This window comes from Onychomys torridus, chromosome X (genome assembly GCF_903995425.1).
Source record: "Onychomys torridus chromosome X, mOncTor1.1, whole genome shotgun sequence".
NCBI lineage: Eukaryota > Metazoa > Chordata > Mammalia > Rodentia > Cricetidae > Onychomys > Onychomys torridus.
The window spans coordinates 32,175,111-32,198,644 of record NC_050466.1 but is presented as its reverse complement, the minus strand read 5'-3'; the positions used below and the strand labels follow the sequence as shown (position 1 = coordinate 32,198,644).

Sequence of the window (23,534 nt, the reverse complement as noted above, 5' to 3'; positions counted from 1 at the left end):
CTATTCCTTATCTGAAGTGGCTTTTTATTTTAAAATACCATAACTGCTTCTGTCTTTTTCTAAAAAAGAATTTTAACATTTATTTAGTGTGTGCGCACGCGTCTATGTTGAGGTCAAAGGATAGTTTGCTGGCATAGGTTCTCTTTCTACCATGTGGGTCTCAGACAGTTAACTCAAGTTGTCAGGCTTGGCAGCAAATACCTTTATCTGAGCCCCATCTTTGGCCTGTCTTCTGCTTTTTAAACACATTTAAAGTTCTTTTCTCTTGCAGCTTATTCCCTTAAAACCTATATACTTGAAAACCTTTAAATTCAAGGCCTTGCATGGGCATCCCCACTCCATTCTTTTTTAAAGACTTATTATTTTTAAATTACGTGTAAATGTGTATAGAGTGGGTTGTGTGCACATGAGAATCCCGAAGAGGTTATAGAGTTCCCTGGGGATTATACTTTCCTCCTGTTATATCATTGAATTTGACAATGCTGTAATCATCATTATACACCTGTTTATCCAGTTTCTTGGTTCTCTAAATCCTATAAACTGCGATCAAGGCCAGGGTATTTCTGAGGCCACCTGTCCTTGTATATACCTATAAATGGGAGAGGGTAATGGAAGGGAAATTTATAGTACCAGTCTAAAACTAGAAGAAAACCTACTGGACAGAGATATTTAAGACAAAAAGAGACTATAAGGAAGTGATCAGGCAATAAGCTGACAGATACTCTGAGGTCCATAAACTCTCATCAGCAACATCAAAACAACGACAACAACAACAAAAGGCAGTTAAACAAAAGAGCTTAAATGCTTCCCAATTGTGCAGAGAGCTGGCATTTCCCTTTGTTCTGCCTTCTTTTGATGTGATGAGGAACAAACTTCCCTCATCTCAGGGGGAGTATTTATTTATATTTTTAGTTGTTATCTGACATACATTTATCCTTAATAGACAGTCTGAATTTCTGGATGACCTGCTTTTTTACTTCATGGAACAAAGTGTTCTTTCAACAAAATGATTGCTGTTAGAAGGAAACTGATCATTTGTCAGGGCAGAGCAGGAGAAACATATTTTGCATGCAAATTTTAAAAGGTCATATGCATATTTAAGTAAAATAAGAAGAGTATCCTTTTTCATTCTCTTTAATTTTATTTATGAATAAGAATATGCTAGGATGCAAATGAAAAGTATGTAGAAATACTTGGATGTTGACACAAAGTTTTTTCCCTAATAGGTCAGACTATGAAATTGCTGATGTGAGTTGACTTTTTTGTTTGTTTTTTCAAGTCAGGATTTCTCTACGTAACTGTCCTAGCTGTCTTGAAACTAGCTTTGTAGACTAGGCTGGCCTTGAACTCACGGAGACCCACCTGCCTCTGCCTCCTGAGTGTTGGAATTAGAGGCCACTGCCCAGCATGAATTGATTTTTAATACTTTCTCATTTAATCTTAATCCTAAACTTTATAACAGTCTGTTTTAAAACTAAAGATTCTATAGCATACATTCCCAAAACAGTATTACAGGGGCAGTTTTGTTTTTGGATAGAGTGAAATTATTAGTCAGCCTGTCATTATTAAAAATAAATGCCTCAGGGACTAGAGAGGTAGCTCACTGGTTAAAAGTGTGTATTGCTCTTGCCGAGGACCCAGGTTCAATTCCCAGCACCCATATCAGGCAGCTCATAACTGCCTGTAACTCCAGCTCCAGGGTGTTTGACATCTCTGGCCTCTGGGAAATACACACACATTTACAGTTAAAAGTAGTAAAAACAAATGTTTAAAAATAAATGCTGGTAGACTGGGCGGTGGTGGCATACGCCTTTAATCCCAGCACTCAGGAGGCAGAGCCAGGCGAATCTCTGATTTCGAGGCCAGCCTGGGCTACCAAGTGAGTTCCAGGAAAGGCGCAAAGCTACACAGGGAAACCCTGTCTCGAAAAAATAAAACCAACCAACCAAACAAATAAATAAATGCTTTTAAGGCTACTTAATATTAAAATGCAAACACATTTTCATCAATAAAATTAAGAACCCAGAACCATAAAAGCAGAAGCCTACAGTATCTTTTAATATTGCTGTTCATAAAAATAACTATTGTTTTCTTAGAGTAGTAAAGAGGGAACCCAGGGCTTTGTGCCTGCTAGGTAGTTCTTCTATCTCAGGGCTATAGCCCATAGATACTATTGACTGAGACACTGTAGACCTTCAGTGCTCCAACAACTCTCCATAAGTAGGCTGGTCTTCTCCCAAAGTCATACATAAGCAACAGAACAAAGTTTACTCTCAAGCCTTTATGCTTCTCATAAAACATGGTGTCTTCTGGCTTAAAGAATATAATCATAGAATCGGCCATTTTTTTTTCACTTCATTCTAATATGTGCACTATATGTAGTTGGTTACCTTCTTAAGTTGCTCTTCTTGGACTACTGATTTGTTACTGTGGGTTGCTGAACTAGCTGGGAAAGATGAATAAGGGTGGCGCCTACCTTAGCAGTCTGAGTTCAATCTCCAGAATCCACGGGGTGGAAGGAGAGAGCCAACACCTCCAAGTTGTCCTCTGACCACTGAAGGTGTGCTTTGGCATACTCACACCCATACACATATGCACACAGCTATTAAATAAATAAACAGATAGATAGATAAATGTAAAAAAAAGTTAGCATATGTGTTAGAAGACTTACAACCAGTAAGCAAAAATGCATTCTGTTCCACTTCTGGGGATAAACTCAGGGCCTCACATATGCTAAGCATATATTCTGTTCCTGCTTTGCCTTGCCCTGGGCTCATTATAAAGATTTTTTTCACCTTTTTTTTTGGGGGGGGGGGAACGGGTCTCTATGTAGTCTTGGCTGTCTTGGAACTCTTTGTAGACCAGGCTGGCCTTGAACTCACAGAGATCCACTTGACTCTTCCTGGGATCAAAGGCGTGCGCCCCTGCACTTTTTTTTTTGTTGTTTCTTTCCTCACTGTTGTGGCACAAATACTTACCAACCCTCTTAAGGAAGGGATTATTTTGGCCAACAGTTGGGCAGTAGCTGTCATGGAGGGGAAGGCACTGTGGCAGGAGCGTGAAGGTAGCTGGTCACATTGCATTCCGCAGTCAGGAAGCAGAGAAGGAAAATGAGATGAGTGCTAGGCCTCAGCTTGCATTCTCATTTGTATTCAGTCTGAAAGCTCAGCCCCTGGGATGGTGCCACCTGTATTTCCTTCTTCTTTAACCTTTCTGGAAACTCTCATGGACATACCCAAAAGTATGTTTCCATGGTGATTATAAATTTAGTCAAGCTGACAACAAAGATTAGGCATCATAGATGTGAAATAATTTATTATGTTTGTAGCCAAAAACTATGGAGTCACCAAGATTCATAGCATAATAATGAAACAATGAAATCTTGCACGATTCTACCAACAGACAGGTCATTCAGCTAAGTGGAAACTCGGACTTTGTGCTACCAAGCAGCTTTCCTGGTCTCTAATATGCATATACATCAAGATTGAACTATAGTTCATTTCTTTGTGTGTGTGCCTGTTGGTGTTTACATGTGTGTGGAGGCTAGAGGTTAATGTCAGGTATCTTCCTTTATTATGTTTTACCTTATACTTTTCTTTGAAACAAGAGGCTCTCATTTAACCTGGAACTCAATAATTCAGCAAAACTAGCTGGCCAGAAAGCCCTAGGCATCTTACTGTCTCCACCCTTCTAGCCCCAGGGTTATAAATACACAGATGCTAGGGATACTTGTGCAGCAAGCACTTGATAGACTGAGCTAACTCCCTAGTCACCCAAGTAATGGTTCATTTCTAAGCTCATCTGTTTACATGGCTGTACTATTAAGCCAGTAGAGTATTTGTCAAAGTCCACCTGCTCACCAATTTTCATTGTTATAATGAAATCTCTGAGACAGGCTAGCTTTATAAAGGAAAGAAGGTTCTAGAGATTGACGGCATGGTGCTGATCTCAGCTTGGCTCTGCCCAAGACCTTTTGCAGTTGGCGTCACAGAGTGAGGAGCTCAAGTAGGAAGAACTTGTTTCACACACAGGAAGTTGGAGAGGCTGGGCTTCCACTAGGCTCCTCTTCTTACAGGTCCACCTCAACTGTGTCACAGTAGCAAGCAAGTCTCTAACCTCTGAGCCCTCTGAGACAACCTCAAACCATATTCAGACCATAACAGCTAACTGCTATTTGTAGTGGGTTATGTTCATTGTCCTATATTTAGAACCAAAAGCATAAACATGTTTTCCATATAGTGTAGTTGAACTCATTCTGTTTTGTGCAATCAATTTGCAAAAATTAAGGCTTATAATACTGGAATAAATAGTTTGGTCTTAGCTTCTGAAATGGTCTTTACTATCCTACATTGAAACTGAGTAAATTGGATATAGTAAATCTATATGATACTGCAGCACTGCTTATAATTTAGGATTGTGCTATTTGACTCAGTATTTGAACACAAGGTCAGATGGATTCAAATGTGACATGGGATAGTGTATCCTGTTCTTTTATATTTCTAGCTAGTGTTTCTTTTAAAACTATACTGCAGTGTTTGCACATTCAAGCAGATAATTACAGCGTTGACAAGTATTAGCATTAAGACATGACCAGTGCTTAGTTCAGTTGTTATTTATTCTCATCCTTGAAGGCAGATTTTAAAAATTATTCCTCCTTGGTTACCATGGGATCAGAGGAACTACACAGAGAAGGTCACTTTATTTTTTGATTTTCCTTTGAAGTACTTTAAAGTATACTCTTAAAATATATCTTGAATGACATACCATTATTCATTTCCACATAGGATAAAACATATTCAAGGAGAGGAAGCAAAAACAAGTATATTAAATGACTTACTCTTTTCTGGCAGAAGGTCCTGGTACAAAAGTCGGTCCTTGAATTTTCCGAATGAGGCTGTATTTATTGTCCTTCTTTTCTAAGAAGGGTCATTTTAATAATTTTTGCTATCACATCAAAGACTCTTCATGATAATTATATTCAATAATTGCAGTAGTTATGCTGTGTGCCATCTGCAGGCTCTGTGTAATGGAAACTAGGGAGAAAAACAGATCTCTGTGCTTAGTGGGAGTTACCATGGAACCCAAGTCTTTGGTGCCAGGTCATCATTTGCATCAGTTTGAGGTGACTTACCATTATTGGGTAGTACTGGGTCATGTACTTTCCTTCTCTTTTTCTCTCCTTTGGTACATTTCAGCCATTTCTTTCTCTCTCCTTTCTGTCTCTTAGTTGCTATAGTACTGTATCACCCACCCTCTGTGATCATGGCCCATCCTAAATTGACAAAAGGCCAGCCACATTCTGGGAGTGGTAGGTAATTGGAATGGTTTTTTTTGGTCCAAATGATGATGATAAAAATTGCTTTATGGATTAATAGTTGGCACATAACCTTCAGTTTATGGCAGCCTAGTCGGTAGCTTTGAGTATTGCTACTACCATCACACACTCAACCAGTTGTTCCAAGCCAAAGAAAATGGACTGATAGTCTATGTGAGCAGCAGGTTTCAAGTTTGTCTGTTGGTCAGATTTCTCAAGTGTCTTTGTCTCTACTAGACCCTATTCTACAGCAACTCCAGTTTCAGGTTTCTCTCTTCATTCCTGCTCAAAGCAGAAATGGAAACATGTAGTCCTTCATTCTTGGTTATCTGACAGTTCTATAGTAAAGAGAACAAGGCCATTTCCAGTGCACTGTCTGTATATCTGCACTGGTTCTATGGTGTTGTAGTGACTGAGCAGCCCCTGGTTTTGTGTGTATCTGAAGATTGTCAGAAACTGAACAGATCTGTAGGGACTTGAATGTATAGTAAAAGAGTGTTTGTCTTTCTTCTCTATAATTTGTTTTGTTAGAAAACTTAATAATAATAATAATAATAATAATATAATAATAATATTGTGGTATGTGTAGAACCCAAGGACGGACACACACACACACACACACACACACACACACACACACACACACACACAGTGCCCTAACACTAAACTACATCCCTAGCCAATGTGAATTCAGTTTTCCATGTCATGAGTAAGTAAACACATTAAGACCTTGATTTAGCAAACAAGGTCTCCCTTTATATACTCCTTTTTGTCTTCTTGAGACAGGATCTCACTATGCAACCTTGGCTGGCCTGGAACTCACTATGTAGACCAAGCTGGCCTAAAATTCACCTGAGATAGGACTGCCTCTCCCTCTCAAGTGCTGGAATTAAACATGTGCACCATGTCTATCTATTTTTGTTTGCATGGGACTTAGGAAACTGAGAAAAATGGTAGGTGGCTACCATTATTTCCTTGCAGATGAATTGGATAACACATACTTTGCATTTGTCTTAAAATATCCTTTTATTGGAGTGTTAAAGAGCTTAGGAAAAAACAAAAACAAAAAGCAAGGATCATTCCTGGTAGGTTAGAGAGGGTATTGTAAGCAAGTTATATTACAAACAGAAGGTGAACATATTCGTGTCTTTTCTGCAGTGTCAACACTGAGTGAATAATAAGTGCACAAACTATATCAATTTCATTGGCTTTATGCCACTCGGTAGTCCTAGTTTCCAAATTTCATTTGCTACTCATGGATATAGACAATCTTAATAAATCAGATCACATACTGCACATCACACAAATTATGTATATAAATATGTCAACATACATCTTACAGAAAAGGTGAAAGTGACAACAGGTTTCAAGGGACAGGGTGGCTGTGTTGAAGGTAGAGGCCAAGAGCTGATACACATGCAAAGTAAGGTCTCTGGAGTGTACAGAGCTAGCAGATGCAGATCCAAGGGTCAGGCACTTTCAAAAGTGAGTTTACTTTGTTCTGACTTGGTTTTAGTTATTGTTGGAGACAGGGTTCCATGTAGCCAGTCTAGCTGCTAACTCTATGTAGTTGAGACTGGACTAAATTCTTGGTCAACTATCTTCTGGACACTGGTATTATTTATAGGTGTATACTACCACATCTGGATTTCAAGTTTCAGTTCTAAGTGGGTTTTATGTCATGGAGAAAGAAACTGTACTTGAGTTACATGTAACCTGAGAACAGAAATGGAGGTGCTTCTGTGCCAATTTTCCTAGGGTAGGTTCATGACAAATGATCAGGTAATGGGTCACTGTGCCCAGGTCTCAGTAGCCCAGGCCATAAGTCTTGGGGTGCTCCTACTTGTATAGTCCTAGGTCAGAGGACTAATACATCATATATCTGGTGTGATTGACAAGCCCATATCTCTGGTATTTCTGATAAAATTATTTAGTGTTCACAGATTTATTCATTGCTTCAGTAAATTACTTAATGTTTCATGATACACTGACAATTTATAGTTCTTAACTTACATCAGCAAGATGTAGAGCCATTTTACCTTGGCCATTATACTTTACGTGGAGTAACTGGGGTCAAGGCTGTTGGTTTACAAAATGGAGTAACTCAAGGCTAGGCATAGGCTGAAAGCTGTTGCTCTGGACAACATGGAGTAACCTAGAACACAGTATCCAGTCTCCCTCAGAGAGATTGGGTGGCAGTCAGCCTTCTTTGGGGAGAGAAGGCCTCTTTGCTGTGTTTTGCTTTTACTGAGGCCATATGTAATTGCACAGGAGATCCATATGGGTTCCAAGAAAGACCAAGTCAGTAACGACCAGACTTCCCTGATGTGAATCTCCTTGACACTTTCAGGCTAGTCCTATCACCTGTCAGAAATGGGCCTACTGAGGCCATAGTCTGGTATGATTGATAAGCCCATGTCTCTGGTGTTTCTGCAGCCATGACTCATGGCTTGGAGAAGACAGTTGAGAAACACTATTGAGTAACAAAGAAAAAAAGTCCTAGCCAAGGGTATTTCCTCTTTGGGCCACTTTTGTGTTTATAGTTGAGACCATAAGAGATGTGAGCAACCTTGAAAACGTCAGTGTTTATGTTGTCTTTCACTCATCCTCTATGCAAGAATATCTTGGAGATTGGGATGGAGGGCAAAGAAAAAAAAATTGTAAGAAAAACAGAATTGGAGAAAGTTGTGAGAAGCTTGATTTCACAAGCACTTGTAACAAACATCCTTAGAACCTTTGTATGTATACTTCTTTTTTTGTTTGTTTTTTCGAGACAGGGTTTCTCTGTGTAGCTTTGCGCCTTTCCTGGAACTCACTTGGTAGCCCAGGCTGGCCTCGAACTCACAGAGATCCGCCTGGCTCTGCCTCCCAAGTGCTGGGATTAAAGGAGTATGCCTCCACCGCCCAGCATATGTATACTTCTTAAAGGATTTCAAGATCACATGAAGCTCTTTCAGACCATTGTACGGTCCTGGAATCCATAGATGAATTTGGAATTGTATTTCCCCAGACATTCTGTTCAATGTATACAGTAAATGTCATCAGTTGGGATTTGAGTGAGCTTCTCAGTCAGTGCCAACAAGGTATTTCAGAAAATCAATGTCAGAAAAGACCTTTCTTTACTTGCCCCTAGTTATCCCTCTGGACCCCCAACATGTTTCCTTGATCCATTTAGTAACATTGCTGAGGCCCTATCTATTGGAGTCTGAGAATTATTGGGGAACTATGGTGAAATTCTAGTGTTGTTCTTTCCCATTGTTGTCCTGGGTGTTGATTATTGTTCCTAGCATTGAATCCTAGAGGTAGTGGTTGGAAATGTGCAAAGTAGGTGAGGTTGACTCAACTGGGATTAAAGCATTTGGCATGCAAGAAATGCAAGAATCTGAAGCTGATGTAGTAATACACATCTGTTATTCCAGAGCCTCTGAGGCAAGGCCTGAAGTGGACACAAAAGAATTCCAGCAAACAATAAACATCGCGCGCGCACACACACACACACACACACACACACACACAACTGCATGAGGGTGGTCTAGATGCTCAGGTAACACAATGCCAACAAAATACTCCAAATAGGTCAATGAGTGTGCATTGCATTCACTCTAGTTTGGTGTAGGTCACTTAGTAAATTTTTGGTGCTGTTCAAATGGGGATCTAAGATCCTTAGATAATATCTTAAGTTCATAATGGACTTGTCATTTAAGAAGTAATAAGCAGCTTGTTTGGTTTCTATCTGGAATAAAATTTAAAGCTGTTGTAAACTCACCAAAATGAATGGTGGACTTTTTAAGTAACAGCACTATCTCTCCCAACTATGCACACATAAAAGTTATTCTTAGTGAAATATAATAAAGCTGATTGTAGAAATGTGTGTGTTTCTCATTGGCCTTCTCTCTTGTACCTTGCAGGATTAGCAGACCTAAAAATAATTGGCAGTCCTAAGCCTTCCAGAGCTGTATTTTGGCAAGGGTTTTGCAAAATGCTAACTAGCTATGTTTCTCCTACTGATTGGTAGGTGATCTCAAATCATGCATCTGCGTAATGACTGTAATTTATGTGCTTTATTATTGAGGTTTAGGTCAAATGACTTGAGGCTCTCGATGTGCATAGCACATTATATGCAGTAATTTCACTCCTTTTTGGAAGCAGGGAGGATGGATTAATGTATATGTTCCCCTACCTCCTGGGATTATTAAAAACCTGTGAGATTTGCTTTCTTTGTTTCCATGAAGCAGACCATTGTGTGTTCCTCCCAGGGATCTTAGGTGGCCTGGAAGGACTGAAGCTGTAGAACAACCTGTATTTTAGCTTGCTTTGTAGCTACGTGAGTTCCCATCTAGGAAGTGAACTGAAACTATTTTGGTAATGCCGTAGACCAACAGCAAGGAATTGTTTTATGTTCACAACAAATAAAAATTAGAAAAAGGGTAAGGTAGCAATTGAAAGATTAGGAAAATTACCCCAGCAAATAATAGCTTGATGTAGCTTCCCAATATTAGAATTACATCAAGTGTTGGGTTGTTTTTTTTTTAAAGTCATCATCATGGTATATTTATCTTTTGTCCTTTTGAAGCCAACATTTACTTTTTTTAATTTAACCTTTCATTTTAGCAGATAGCGCAGAGATTTTTAGATATCCTATTTCCATGTCTCCATTATTAATACCTGTCCTTGGTGTAGTACATTTTTCCCAACTCATGGGCCGGTATTGATGCATTTCTGTCAATTCAGACCTATACTTCATTCACACATGTGTAGTGTCCAGTGTCTTTTAATATGTTGGCAGTTGTACCCCTTTCACCAGAATCAGTTGTAATCACTCTAGAAAGAAACTACACACCCTTTAACCATTGATCCTACTTTCTACTCACCCCCAGCTCCCTTCTTAAATAACTGCTAATGTACTCTCTGTCTCTAGATTTGCTGATGTTAAACATTTCTTACAAGTGGAATCATGCAGCATAGACTTTTTGACAGACTTCTTTTACTTAGCAGTTTTTAAGCCTCAGCCAGATTGTATATGTAGATATCCAAATTTTACTTATTCTTATGATTGGATAACATTTTGTTATACAGATATACCATATTGTGTTGATCCATTTCTCTGTTCATGAAAATTTGGTTATTACCAGTTGTGCTGCTTTGAAATATCCACATACAATTTGTGATTTTTCTTAGATTTTTTTTCCCCTAGTATCAGTATAGAATCCCATCTAGGACATTACATTGTTATTGTATGGTATTTCCTTAGGCTCTTTTATTTATTTATTTTTTGGCTACAAATGGGATCTATAGCTCATGGGTGTTCTATACTGGGCTATATATCCAGCCCAAGACTTTGCTTTATTGCTTAAGAGTAAGAACTTAAAACCTTTTTACATTGCTGTAAAAATCAGTGAATTTCATCATAATGTCTTCACACCTGCAGACCATATGCTAACAAATTCTCTTAGCTCCCCTCTCATTAGTCTGTTTGTCCCTGGTAGTCCTCATTGCAGGACCTAGGTATCTTTAAAACATCTGAAGTGTGCATTTAAGGGATTGTCTCTGGCTTAGTTCATTTAACATGATGATCTCCATGTCTGTTCATTTTTGTGAAAATCACATAATTTGTTCTTTGTGGCTGAAGAAAAACTCCACAGTGTCTATAAATCATACTTCCTTCATCCATTTATCTGTGGATGGACACCTAGGCTGGTACCCTGTCTTGGCCTTTCTTTTGATGGCCATCTTCACAGTCATATATACACACTATTCAACTACTGGGTATGGTTTTTCCTTCACATGTCCACCTCCTGTCAAAAATCACTTCTTTTTTACCTAGAACAAGTCAAAAATATGACTGTCTAGATCTTTGGCTGATTGGGTTTTGTTGGTACATGTTTGTAAGCATAGTACTTGAGAAGTGGAAACACAAGGATCAGAAGGTCAAGGTCATCCTTGGTGTCACAGTGAAGTAGAGGCCCACTTGGGCTATATAAGAGCCCTTTCAACACCCCATGCCAACAGCAACAAAACAGGTATTTTTCATTTCCTTTGTGAAGAACCCTCTTTATATCTCATGTGAAACAACAGTCACTGTTTCTTTGAGAAACCACTGCAAACTCATTGCCTCTTAACATTTACAATTAACACTGTCTACTTCATTCTTCTCAATGGACTCCTCACACATTCCTTTCCCTTAGCATTCAGTTAAGGTCTCTTCTTTCCCAAGTGTGTTTGGGCAAGCACTTTTCCTAGGTATAGAGAATTTGTGCCTTCCCAATCACATGCTATGGCCAGTTTGGATTCTTCTCCATTTAAGAACCCACCTACCATTTGCAACATGTTCTATGAGACATTGAGTTACGAGCATCTGAGAATAAATGAACATTAGCTGCACCTATTTGTGCATGGAGCCAGTCTTTGGTAAGAGAAGTAGATGACAGATAAGCACGAAAACATGCTTCTACAGACTGTTTGCCTCAGAGTGCTGCAACAGGGTGGGAGAGGTTGCTAATATTCAATGCCTTCTTTTTAAATCACCAATTTCAACTGAAAAAAAAGGACCAGTAAACACTCGGCAAGATTTCATAGTAACTTATTGTGATTGTCTTTGAAAACTACTGCATTGATATTAAGACCAAAGAAGAATTACATAGAGCTGGTATGATTGAACAAGTTTGGTTCTTTTGAGTGGTTTTTTTTTAAATGCCATAGAGTTAAGCTTTAAAAGCATGGTTCATTGACTCTCATTCAAGCCTCCGAGGACAGGGCTGGGGGACCTTTCCCCCACTCTATTGAGGGCCACTGGTCCACAAAAGAAAAAAAAGTAATCAAGAGCCATGTACAAAAAGCAGCTTAATTTAGGTGCTTCCTTAGAAAATCATAAAGTATTCAGTTCGCCTGTTTTTTAAATGAAGCACAAAGAACTCTGAACAAATGCTCCAAATAAAAAATCAGCTGCTCTGTTTCCTAAAACATACAGTTAAGTAAGTGGGGTGTGCTGGAGAAGGAACAATTGGCAGTGTGCAGGCAGGTGGAAAGCAGACAACATAGTAAAGTGATGTATGTACAGATGTATATGCATCTGGAATCGGGGAAGCAGGAGATTGAGTTGGAGAAATGGGAGCCTGTGGGACAAATGACAGCTGGAGATCCTACCTCCTGTTTGTTGTTGGAGAACTGCCTGAATCCAGAAGCCTGTCCATCTATCATTCCTCCTTTTTGGCGTTGCGGATGGGCCTAGGGGGAACAAAAAGATGCCTTAGTAAGCTTCCTCATAGTTATTTTGGGAATATGTACCCAATGATGATTCTTTTAGAAACTGTAATATTAGATTTACTTCCATATATATACACACACACACATACATGTACATATATGTATATATACGTATATATGTGTGTGTGTGTGTGTGTGTATATATATATATAAGTGTTTTGCCTGCATGTATGAATGTGTGCCATGTACATGCCTTAGTACCTGTGGAGGTCAGAAGAGGCAGAAGAGGTGTCAGATACCTTGGAACTGGAGTTACAGGCAGTTGTGAATCACCATGTGGGTGCTGGGAAACTGGAACTTGGTCTTCTGTGGGAATAGCAAGAGCTCTTAACCACTGAGCCATCTCTCCAGTCCCCAGTGATGATTCTTTCTGCAAGGTGTGTGAGAATTGCCTGGGATCCTTGTCTATATTGCTTCTATCCAGTGCTATCTCACATTGACTACCTGTCCCAAATCAGTTCTGCTGTCCCTGTGCTCAGCTCTAGTAGCTTAAAGGAGTGTGACACCTTTCTTATCTGAGAAATGTATAGGATGACCATGTTTAAAAGGGAGTTCTCCAAAGAGAAAAGGCATTTCTCATTGGATAGAGCAAACATGTAGTCTGATTACAATTCAAGCAATATAAATAAATGCTCTGCCTTCAAGATAAGGCATTTTGCTGATTAAAGTAGAATTGTCAGAATTCGTTCTCTCTCTCCTTTTTTGTCTTTTTTAAAAAAATTTTCATCTCTGTGGTGTGGGGGATTGTTCTCAGAGCCTTACATATACGAGGTAAACACATTACCACTGAGCCAAATCCCTAGCCTCAAAATACTCAAGTTTAGGGGCTAAAACAGTGCCTGATTAGGGGAAGGGATACAGTGAGGGACACATTGAGAAGAGCAAACTGGATATATTTCTTAACTGTAAACGTTAGGCAGTGAATTTGCACTGGCCATTCCCAGAGAAACTGACTGCTTCAGAGTTATGAAGACAGTTCTTCACAAAAGGAAATGAAGATCATCTATTTTGTTGCTATTTGGGGGGAAGGGGTTGAAAGGGGTCTCATACAGCCCAAGCTGGCCTCTTAACTGGCTGTGTTGCCAACAATGATACTCTTCCAGAGGACCTGGTGTTCAATGCCTAACACCTACATGGCAGCTCACAACTGTCTGCAACTCCAGTTCTGTGGGATCTAATGCCGTTTTCTCCTCTGTCACACACATGGTACACAGGCATATGTGCAGACAAACAATTTGTACACATTAAAAAGTTCAAAAAGAAGAAATAACTCAATCTTATAAGCCACGTAAGGGTCTGTAAGATGGCCCGGTGAGTAAAGGTGCTACCAAGTCTCTCCCACTCCACGACACTAAAGAAATAAAGATAAAAATTCTTTTGAAAGGAGTCTTGTTGCTCACATGAGTTCTCAGAGGTTCTTATTGCACCGCAGCTATAATTCAAATGCACAAGACTGTTGCCTTTTTCTTCCTTGCACTTCCCAGCAGCATTAACTGCTCCTGTCCCTTAATTCACAGTAGCCTCAGTATGATTGGAGTTTAAATTACCAATGTGTATTAGATTATATATTTCTCTTGGCCAAAACGTGAGATTGAGTTTTCAAGGAGTGCTTTTTATAAATGGAGACAGAGTAAGTAGTGTGCTGAAGGCTATGCAGCTCAGAGGAGTAGCACTCTTAAGAGTGAGAACACATTAGCCACATTTCTAGCTCATTGTCATCCTTTACACAAGGCAGGCCTTTCTCAGTAGTGGCTCATGTCTTTCTGGAAAGATCTTCTAACACAAAGGTGTACTAATTGTCTTTATGAAGCATTGCCCAGCCTGGGGTTATATGCGTTTCTTTGAAAACTTTCAGCAGAGTTAACAGTAAAGCTTGAAGGGTGTCTCCTCCAGTGTAAAAAGTCCTGTAGGCAAGTTGGAATTCCTCAACATCTAGCGCCTTCTTCAGTGGAGATGATCCAGTCCCAGTTTCTTACTGTGTTCTGGTTTCAAGGTTATGTGTGTGCACGTGTGCACACAAACCCTTTGACACATGCACACCATTGAAAAAAAGGGGTATTTTATTTTGGTCTGTTTAGCTAGCATTCAGTCATCCATTTTACTTGTGTGAACCTGCAAAGATTGTATAGACAACTGAACGTGAAAGTGCCTTTAATCCCAAAACTTGGGAGGCAGAGATAAGTGGATTTCTGTGAGTTTGAAGCCAGAATGATCTGTATAACATGATGACATCCAGATCATCCAAGGCCACCCTGTCTTAGATTGGATAGGCATGGACGTTTTTTCTAAACTCTTGAGGGTTTTTTTTTTTTTTTTACCTTGAATATTTGATACATGCACACTGGAATATTTGTAAAGGGTTGAGAAAGCTAGGTAGACCAGGCTGGCTAAGCTAAGCAGTAGAAAGATATATTTGTCATCCCATGGCCCTCTTTTCAACACACCATTGTCAAGTTCCCATGTCTCCAGCAGACTCATTCTTTAGATTGTATTTTGAGATGACGTCTCACCATGTTACCCCTCTAGTAGCTGGGACAATAGGTACATGCTTTTAGTATTAGGCCCAGATTCCTGAGATTTTGAATTTTTCAGATCCTGCTTTGTCTTATATACATGGACGCCCGTATATAAGTGGAGCATTGGAAGCAAATATTGGTGAAAGTGTATACAGTTTTAGTAAACCAGTAAATATTGGAGTGACTCAAGTCATCATAGTACCTGGTGTGGTTTAATTTTGAACTTCACTGCACCTCTTTAGTCATTGTGAGGGATGAGGCATGGGTCTCTTCAAATCACAGTTTTCATTCTGTGACTAGGGAAGAACACAGAGGAGGAGTCATAGAAGAACCCATGCAAGCCCTTGCCGCTGAACTATGGACAGATTGCAGTTTTAAGAACATAGATACTTTGTGGGCTAGGTTGCTATGCGATGAGCCATCTGACAGTTTTCCTAGCTCACTACATGAAGATCACATTTATCGGAAACCATTGGTCTATGGGACTATGAGGAATAAGTAACTACATCACACAGAAGGTGGATATAGTTAGGTGGCAAAATAAAACGTTAACATAGAAGATTGCCTGTGATCACTTCTTTATGATTTAGCATAGGTTCAGATTATCCAGTCTGAACCCCCATAGTTTTCCTTTGTGCTGCCAACCCCTTGAAATGTTTGGATCTCTTTGCTTTTCCTCAGTAGAAGTCATGCTTATAAATTTATATGTTACTCTCTTACACTATACCATGGACTTACATATTTACTGAGTTTTGGGTTGTTATCATACTTTATAAAACTTTCTTTCTCTCTCTCTCAGAATATAAACTCCCAAATCTTTAAAAAAATAAATCTTTTGTTTCCATGACTTACACCGTATGTCACACCGAATCATAAGGAATTTATGAGAGAGGTTTGTGCTCCTACCAGTCGATGCTGTTCTTATTGCCCCACACTGGCTTCTGTGCTTAAACCATTTTCTTAATTACAAAGTTCTTCTGTTTTTGTTTTTGTTTTTGTTTTTTTGCGGGTGGTGTTAGCTTTATTATTTTATTTTATTTTAATGTGGTTGGTAAGTGGATTAAATATTTTCACTAAAAGTGAAAATTTTAATATGACATACCACAGCTTCCATTTTGAATGCCAATTTTAACTGTATATAAGTTCATTAAGTTGTGTAGAGGTTAAGCCTGGTTAATTTTAGTGTGCAGTGTTTTATTTATTTGCAAGCTTTTTTGGTTTAGATTCTGTTTTTTGAGACAAGGTTTCTCTGTGTAGCTCTGGCTGTCATGGAACTCACTTTGTAGACCAGGCTGGCCTCGAACTCACAGAGTGCTGGGATTAAAGGTGTATGTTGCACACCTGGCTGCAAGTGTTTTTTTTTTTTAATAATAAAGTTCTATTTCAAAACAACAACAAAACCGACACATGAGAATAGAGTTTCATGTGCCATGAGACCTTTAGATCTATTCAATATTTGCTTCTCCAAAGTTCCTCTGGCTAAAATGAAGAGGAATGTGCATCTGAAATCAAGCCTTTCTCTCTTGGATCTGATGATACTGGTGATACAGATTATCTTTTTACCTTCCAGGTGACCATTTGAAGATCTGTCCCCAGGGCTATACCTGCTGTTCTCAAGAGATGGAAGAGAAGTACAGTCTGCAAAGTAAAGATGATTTCAGAAGTGTGCTCAGTGAACAGTGCAATCATTTGCAAGCCATCTTTGCATCCCGTTACAAGAAGTTTGATGGTATGTGATCTAAATTGCATGTAAGAGGTGACAGCTGTTTTGTATGATCAATTCTGTTCTCTCAGTACTTCAGTTTTCTCCCAAGATGTGGTGGTTGGTATGGTTGAAGTAGGCTTCCAGGGGCAAGTTAAGCAGCTTGCATTGGCATCTGTATACTAGGCATTATGGAAATACGGTCAAAGGGAGTTAAAAATAGATGAGGTTAATTTAAATGCTTTCCTTTTCTTTCTTTGGGTGAATGCTGCATAGTATTGTTGACGCAAGTTACTGAAAAAAAAAAGACTTCCTAATAAAAAGCAGGCATCTCAAAACAGAGTACACCCCCCATTCAGTAGATAGATTCTACATATGCTGGACTTCATATTAAATTTCACAGTGGATTGCCAACTAGAATTCTTAGAAACCCATAGCACATAGGATTGGTGCTCAGCTCTTGAGCATCTATGCAGCCAATAACTTAGAAGTGTCCACTAGTCTATTGTCTTCACTAAGCTTGGCTGCCTCTCCAGGCTCAGTATTAGCTTAGGTCTGGTATAGTCTTCCCATGGAAAAATCACAACAGAACTCTAAGCCCTCACATGGATACTTTCATTTAATAGAGAGAAAGTAGGCAGATGAGAGGCACTTCAAGCCCTAACTGAAGCTACACTACAGATAACAGATGCAAGACTAGAATGTGAAGTCCCACACAGCCCAGCATTCCTTTCTGTGATGTTGCTCACTCACTATTGTTGTGAAGTAGACTTGAGTTAATCAGAACAATTTCCTTTGTGCCTGTTTTAAAGGCCATTCTAATTACATAGTACCTTTGAAGCAAGCTTTTCTTGACATTATGCATGGTGAAGTAGTACAAGGCAAATTTTCTGGATGTGAAATGTCTTTGAGTATTCCTGCAAAGGGCTTGTTACCATGGTGAGAAGTTAGACTAAATTAGATTTGATGGAGCTGATAAGACAGTCCTCAACTATAGAACAGGTTGTATTTCAGGCATTTATTTTGAGAGTCATTATTTGAAACTTTTTTTGTAACCAATTTAATAAGTATTAGTAAGCTATCCAGGCTAGACTGTGACACATTTAATTTGTAATGTAGCTGAATTTAAATACTGTTTGGATATTTTAGTGTATGCCGTTGATCCTATTGATTGTTTCAAGTACACTGTGTGCAAAATGTATTTGGTCTTGTTTCTGCATGCTGAGACTGGGGAAGGAACCCAGGACATTACACATGTTACACATGTACTCAACCACTGACCTACACCTCCAATCTCTTTGGTCTTCATTCTGTCTCCTTTCCCTGGATGGGTGAGAATAAACATGTTTATCTTTATATCCTCCTGATTAACCCAACCCTGGCATATCTAGCTCTTTCTGTTACAGAGCACATGCTAATACTTTATGAAAATAGATTTTATTGGCAAGTACAGTGTTAGACCCTTTCTTGTCTCTAGATCACTGTTATTTTTACTTCTAAAAGCAATGACTCATTCATGTTCTCATTACCCATCCCCTTCAAGTCCACCTATTTTTTCGAGAGGCTGTGATTTGTGATCTTGCTTTAACCTCCCTAGTGCTAAGATTACAGGTGTGCACTACATGCCGAGAAATAGTGAAAGTCTCTTGACTCTAGCATATCAGAGAGGTGAATGCTCTAAAAATTAACCACATGGGACTTTCATACCAGAATTAGAAAGGAAACTTAAAGCCGGGAGGTGGTGGAGCACGCTTTTAATCCCAGCACTCGGAAGGCAGAGGCAGGCGGATCTCTGTGAGTTCGAGGCCAGACTGGTCTACAGAGTGAGTTCCAGGAAAGGCACAAAGCTACACAGAGAAACTCTGTCTTGAAAAACTTAAAAAAAAAAAAAAAAGAAAGAAAGGAAACTTAAGTCCTGCTTCTGTTGAGAGTGTGGTGCACTGGAGATCAGCATGTTTCCAAGTCCCAAGCCCACCTTCTCTAAGATACATTTCTTCTTTCTTTTTTAGATGAAGTACACTTGGGGGGGGGCTAAGATAATGCTTTTAATATAAACTTAAGCTTGAGGGTTGAGAGAGAGAGAGAGAGAGATGCTCAGAAAAAAGTAAGACACATCCAAAAGCATAGGTGTGTGTTTCTCAAAGAGAAAGCCATAGAATATAAAGAATAGCCAACTCTGGGTATAGACTTTTCCAAAGAAAATTGTCCTATTTCTGGTTACACACATCTTTCTCTGGAATAGAGCCCACAGTCATTGCCTATGGGTCTGCTGGCTTAGTGTTCTCTCCACCCTTCTCCTTCCCCATGGTTTTATAGCAGCATAGTACATAGTATGATTACAATGTGCAAGCTTTCTTTTAAAGAAAGCTATATAGAGCCATTATCAGTAAGTGTTAACATATGCTTGGATTTTTTTTAAATACAGAAACAATTGTTCTTGTTCTTCACATTGAATAAATACATTAAAACTGTACCTTTATCAGTTCCAAAACACACTAAAAATGATTATAAAACTCCCATGTATTTCTTCTGATTCTAATTTAAAATATGGCAAAGACAGTTAAGTTAATGAGCACCAATTAAAATTTGTTGAAATCTGTTTGGTCTGGAGATCAGAACAGAGCTGGAATACTTCGCACATTTTCTTTACGTTTTCTGAAATAATTTTCCATGGCAAAACATCAGTTGTCTGGTGCCCAACAATCCTTGAGTAGGTGCTGAATCAGTTGTTTGATTGATGGATGCATTTTTAAAAGACCCAGAGATGTTGAGGAAAATGCTTTAGGGTTGTTTCAGTTCTTCAAAGTCCAAAGGTAAGGCTGTTTTGATCAGAGAACTGTCCGAGTTGTGATAAAAAGCACAAACTCGTGTCTTTGATGTAAATAAAAGAGGGGGAGTTTGGCAAAGAAACAAGATGGTGGTGGGGAATGAAGGAGGACAGCAAAGTTACACACAACCGCCCTGGAAATGCATAGTGAGGAAATAGCAAAGGGATACAGGGAAAGAGTAGTAGGCTCATTGACTTCAAATGGCCATGACCAAGCTCAGAATGCATACTCAATGCTTTTGAGCCCTGGCAACTTCCTGGGTTATCAGAGTGTATGTATATGCATCAAGCCAGAGATGGCCTTACTGACCCTGTTTTTGGTTACTCTGCCTCCACTGAAGTGAGTGGTATATTACCTGCTCTGGCATTTTTGGACTCATCAAGTGTGAAGGACAGATCCTTTTCCCCATTCCTTTGTCTCTAAGGATTTTGGGGGGAGTTGTGTTTGTTTGCTTTGCTTCTGTACTTTCCATTTTCTACTGTTTGTATATCTGAAGTGAATATATAGTTTATAACTTGATTTGTACATTTTAAGCCATGTGTATGTTTTCAGACCTGATAAGAGAAAAGACCTCATTTGGTAGTATCTCCATGTAGTATAGTATTACAACCAGTTTCTAGTGTTTATTTTTAAAATATTAAAATTGTATTACTACTACTACTACTACTACTACTTATTATTATTATTATTATTATTATTATTATTATTATTAGTGTGTGTGTACACCTGGTGTGTCCATGCTATGGGATGTGTGTCAGAGTCAGGCAACAACTTTCAGAAAGACTCAGCTTATACCCACTGAGCCATGTTGCCAGGCCTCCTATGCTTTAAATGTATGTCTGAAGGTGTGAGGACTGGCTTCTGTATTTTTCTGTCCTGCAAGCTATTTTGTCAACTCTATCTTAAAATGGTCCTAGAGCCAGAGCATTAGAATGACATGGCTAGCTGCTCCCCCTCTTGGCCAGCCTTGGGAATTTTTTAGGAGTAAAACTGCTAATTAGCTGAAGCGGTTGTCTCATGAATATGCTAATAAGTCAGTTCAGGGGGTGTTGGGAAGAATTGCTTGCCAAAGGGAATAGAAATAGTAGAAGTGAGGCATAATCCATGTTTGGGAACTCCAACATAAAGGCCTGTACCCAAAATGTCTGGCACTTTGTGAGGCTCATTGTTTTTAAAAGAAACATAGGTCATTGAGGTGATCAAAGCTGCCGCGTTAAGTACATTTCTGGATTACATAATAGAGATGATGCACTAACCTTGAGGAATCAACTTGGGAATCAAACTGTTTGCTAGATATTTTGCACACTAAAAGAAGTCTTATGGGACCAAAGATGATACCTGATACTAACTTATTGCGAACACTGTTTTAATTGGTCATTTTAGGAGGAAATTAAGCCACTTTGGTTGGGAGACAGAACATAACAAATTGTCAGCCTGATTCTTCAGTAGGACCCTCTGTGACCTGGGGCAATGAACTGGGCCTCAGTTTTCCCATCCATAAAATGAGGGGTTGAGCTAGATGCTCCCTCAAAACCCTTTCAGTTCTAACAATTCTGTGAATCTTTTAAACATGTGACTGGAGCAGCTGCTTTAGTGAAAGGTCTTACAAGTTGTTCCTTAGCCATCTGTATGGTAGCCTCCATTTCCCCCTGTTATTTCTTAACCCCCAGCTACTTTCACCAGGTCTTGGAAAACCCTCCCATGAGCCTGCAGCTTGTTAACTTGAATAATAGTAGGAATTTTCTGAATTAGCTTAAAATGCACATAAAAGACATAATTGTCTGTCTCCTCTATCTGCCTGGGCTTTGTAAGCTAGAGTGGCTATCATTCACAGTCCCGCTGTCGCTCCCCTAACCCTCTCAGTGAGTTTGTTGTTTATCCATATTAATAAAGACCCCCTTTTTAGGTTGGAAAAAACCCTAAAAATCATATTTTGAATATTATGGAAATGTATATAGTAATACAGATACAGACTTTTCTTTTCATTTTGGAGACAGGATCTTGGATGGATCAGGATGGTCTTGAAGTAACAGATATCCATCTGTGACGAAAGGAGTATATGACCACTGCTTGTCTTAGTTTGGGTTTTTAAAGATTGGTTTTTATCATGTTTAATTAGGTATAGATGTATGTGTTCACGTGTGAGTTTATGTGCAGGAGTGCAGGTGCTTGGGGAGGCTAGATGGGGGCTTCAGATGGCCTGGAGGTAGAGTTCAGGCTGTTGTAAGCCACTTCAGGTGCGTGCTGGCAAGAACAGTGTATACTCCGAATAGCTGAGCCATTTCTTCAGCCCCTAGATTGATTTTTTAATCTTCACTTTAGATTTCAGCCATTAAGACTTTAAAACAATTGTTGCTGTTTGAAACCTCATTACAGTGTAGTGGGCAACCATTCACAGGCAGAGTAGCCACAATGTACAAAGAAAGACATGAAGCCATCTGGCCTATTTAAAAATGCATTGTCCTAGATCCCACTAACTGCCTTTGATTTTGTTGGAAAGCACTGTTACTTTTTTGTGTTTTCTTTCACATTCATGTGACAGACTAAAAACCTGTGTAGCTTTGGTAACCCCTTTAAACAAGATACACTTGTTTATTTTCATTTTATGTGTTTGTATGATTGTCTGCATGCATATTATGTGCATTGTGTGCATGCCTGGTGCCCATGAAGGTAAAAAGAGGTCATTAGATCCTTTGGACCTGGAGTTAGAGATAATATGAGCCACCATGTGGATGCTGGGAACTGAACCTTGGTCATCATCTGTAAGACCTACAAGTGCTCTTAACTGCTGAGCTATCTCTCTAGGCTCTAACTCCTTTTTAATGTATCTATGAAACTTGATGATGGTTATTAGCAGTTTTTCTCAGCCTTTTGAATTGTTTTCTGAAATGTAAGCATTTGCTGTGGTATTAGCTATCTCACAGTGCATGCGCAGTTTCTGCTGAGTCCAGAGCAATATTAGTTTGAGCCTTTGCAGTTAGTTTCAACTTCTTTTGGAGATACAGCATCAGGAAGAAGTTGCTGATCTCGTTGGAGGCAAGTACAAACTTTTGACTTTATTATTTTGTTGTACTGAGCCTGGGAATTTGAAATGGCATCATTCATTCCAGCCCTCATTTATGTGTCTGCCTGTCCAGGTAAGGCTCCAACTACTTGACTGAGAGAATTCCCAGGCCAGTCATGATTTAACCCATTCTTGTTCATTAGTCCAGCCCATCTTAATCATCCTCCCTCTTGGGAGCACTGGGAACTTAGAAATAAATATGACTCAAATATCGAGCATAATCCATTGGCACACCTTTCAGGTAATTGATTTGGCAATGTGTTAAAAGTTTTAAGTATGTTCATATTGTACTACTTAGGTATGTATCCTAAGGAAAAGTAGATGTACATAAAGATTAATGTAAGATGTTAATAGGACACACATCACAGTATTAATTAGAGTAATAAAATTTGAAATAAGCCAAAATGTTCCATGTGACAGAAATAGTCTTCCCCAAGGAAGAGCACAGCAATTGGTTATCTAATAACAAATGATCAATCTTGAAAATACACATACAAGTAACATTATTCAGATTGAGCAGCTTAGATTTAGGAATATATTCATGTAATAGCAGTGAATGAAAAAGGAGATCATGAGTTTGAAAGAGAGCAAAGGGGGTATATGAGAGGGCTTGGAGGGAGGAAAAAGAAAGGGAAATGATGTTAACTGTACTATAATCTCAAAAAATAATTAAAAAGAAGATATCCACCTTATTGAAAATGATGCTTCTGAAGAATCTTTAATCAATAGGAAATGTTAAGTACATAATGTTACATGACAGTAGTGTAGAAATACTAGTCTGTTGATCATGTGATCATATATTTTCATGTGATCAAAAGTCAAGACATTCAGTAAGCAGTTGAAGATT

General features: G+C 39.0%; 1 protein-coding gene across 1 annotated transcript in view; it reads left to right on the top strand.

Moving 5' to 3' along the window:
* Positions 1-23,534, top strand: part of Gpc4 (glypican 4) — a 113,181-nt gene that overhangs the window by 55,626 nt on the left and 34,021 nt on the right. Inside the window, exon 2 of the mRNA XM_036175226.1 lies at positions 16,664-16,822. Coding sequence (XP_036031119.1) covers positions 16,664-16,822 — 159 coding nt within the window. The remainder of the gene's footprint in view (positions 1-16,663; positions 16,823-23,534) is intronic.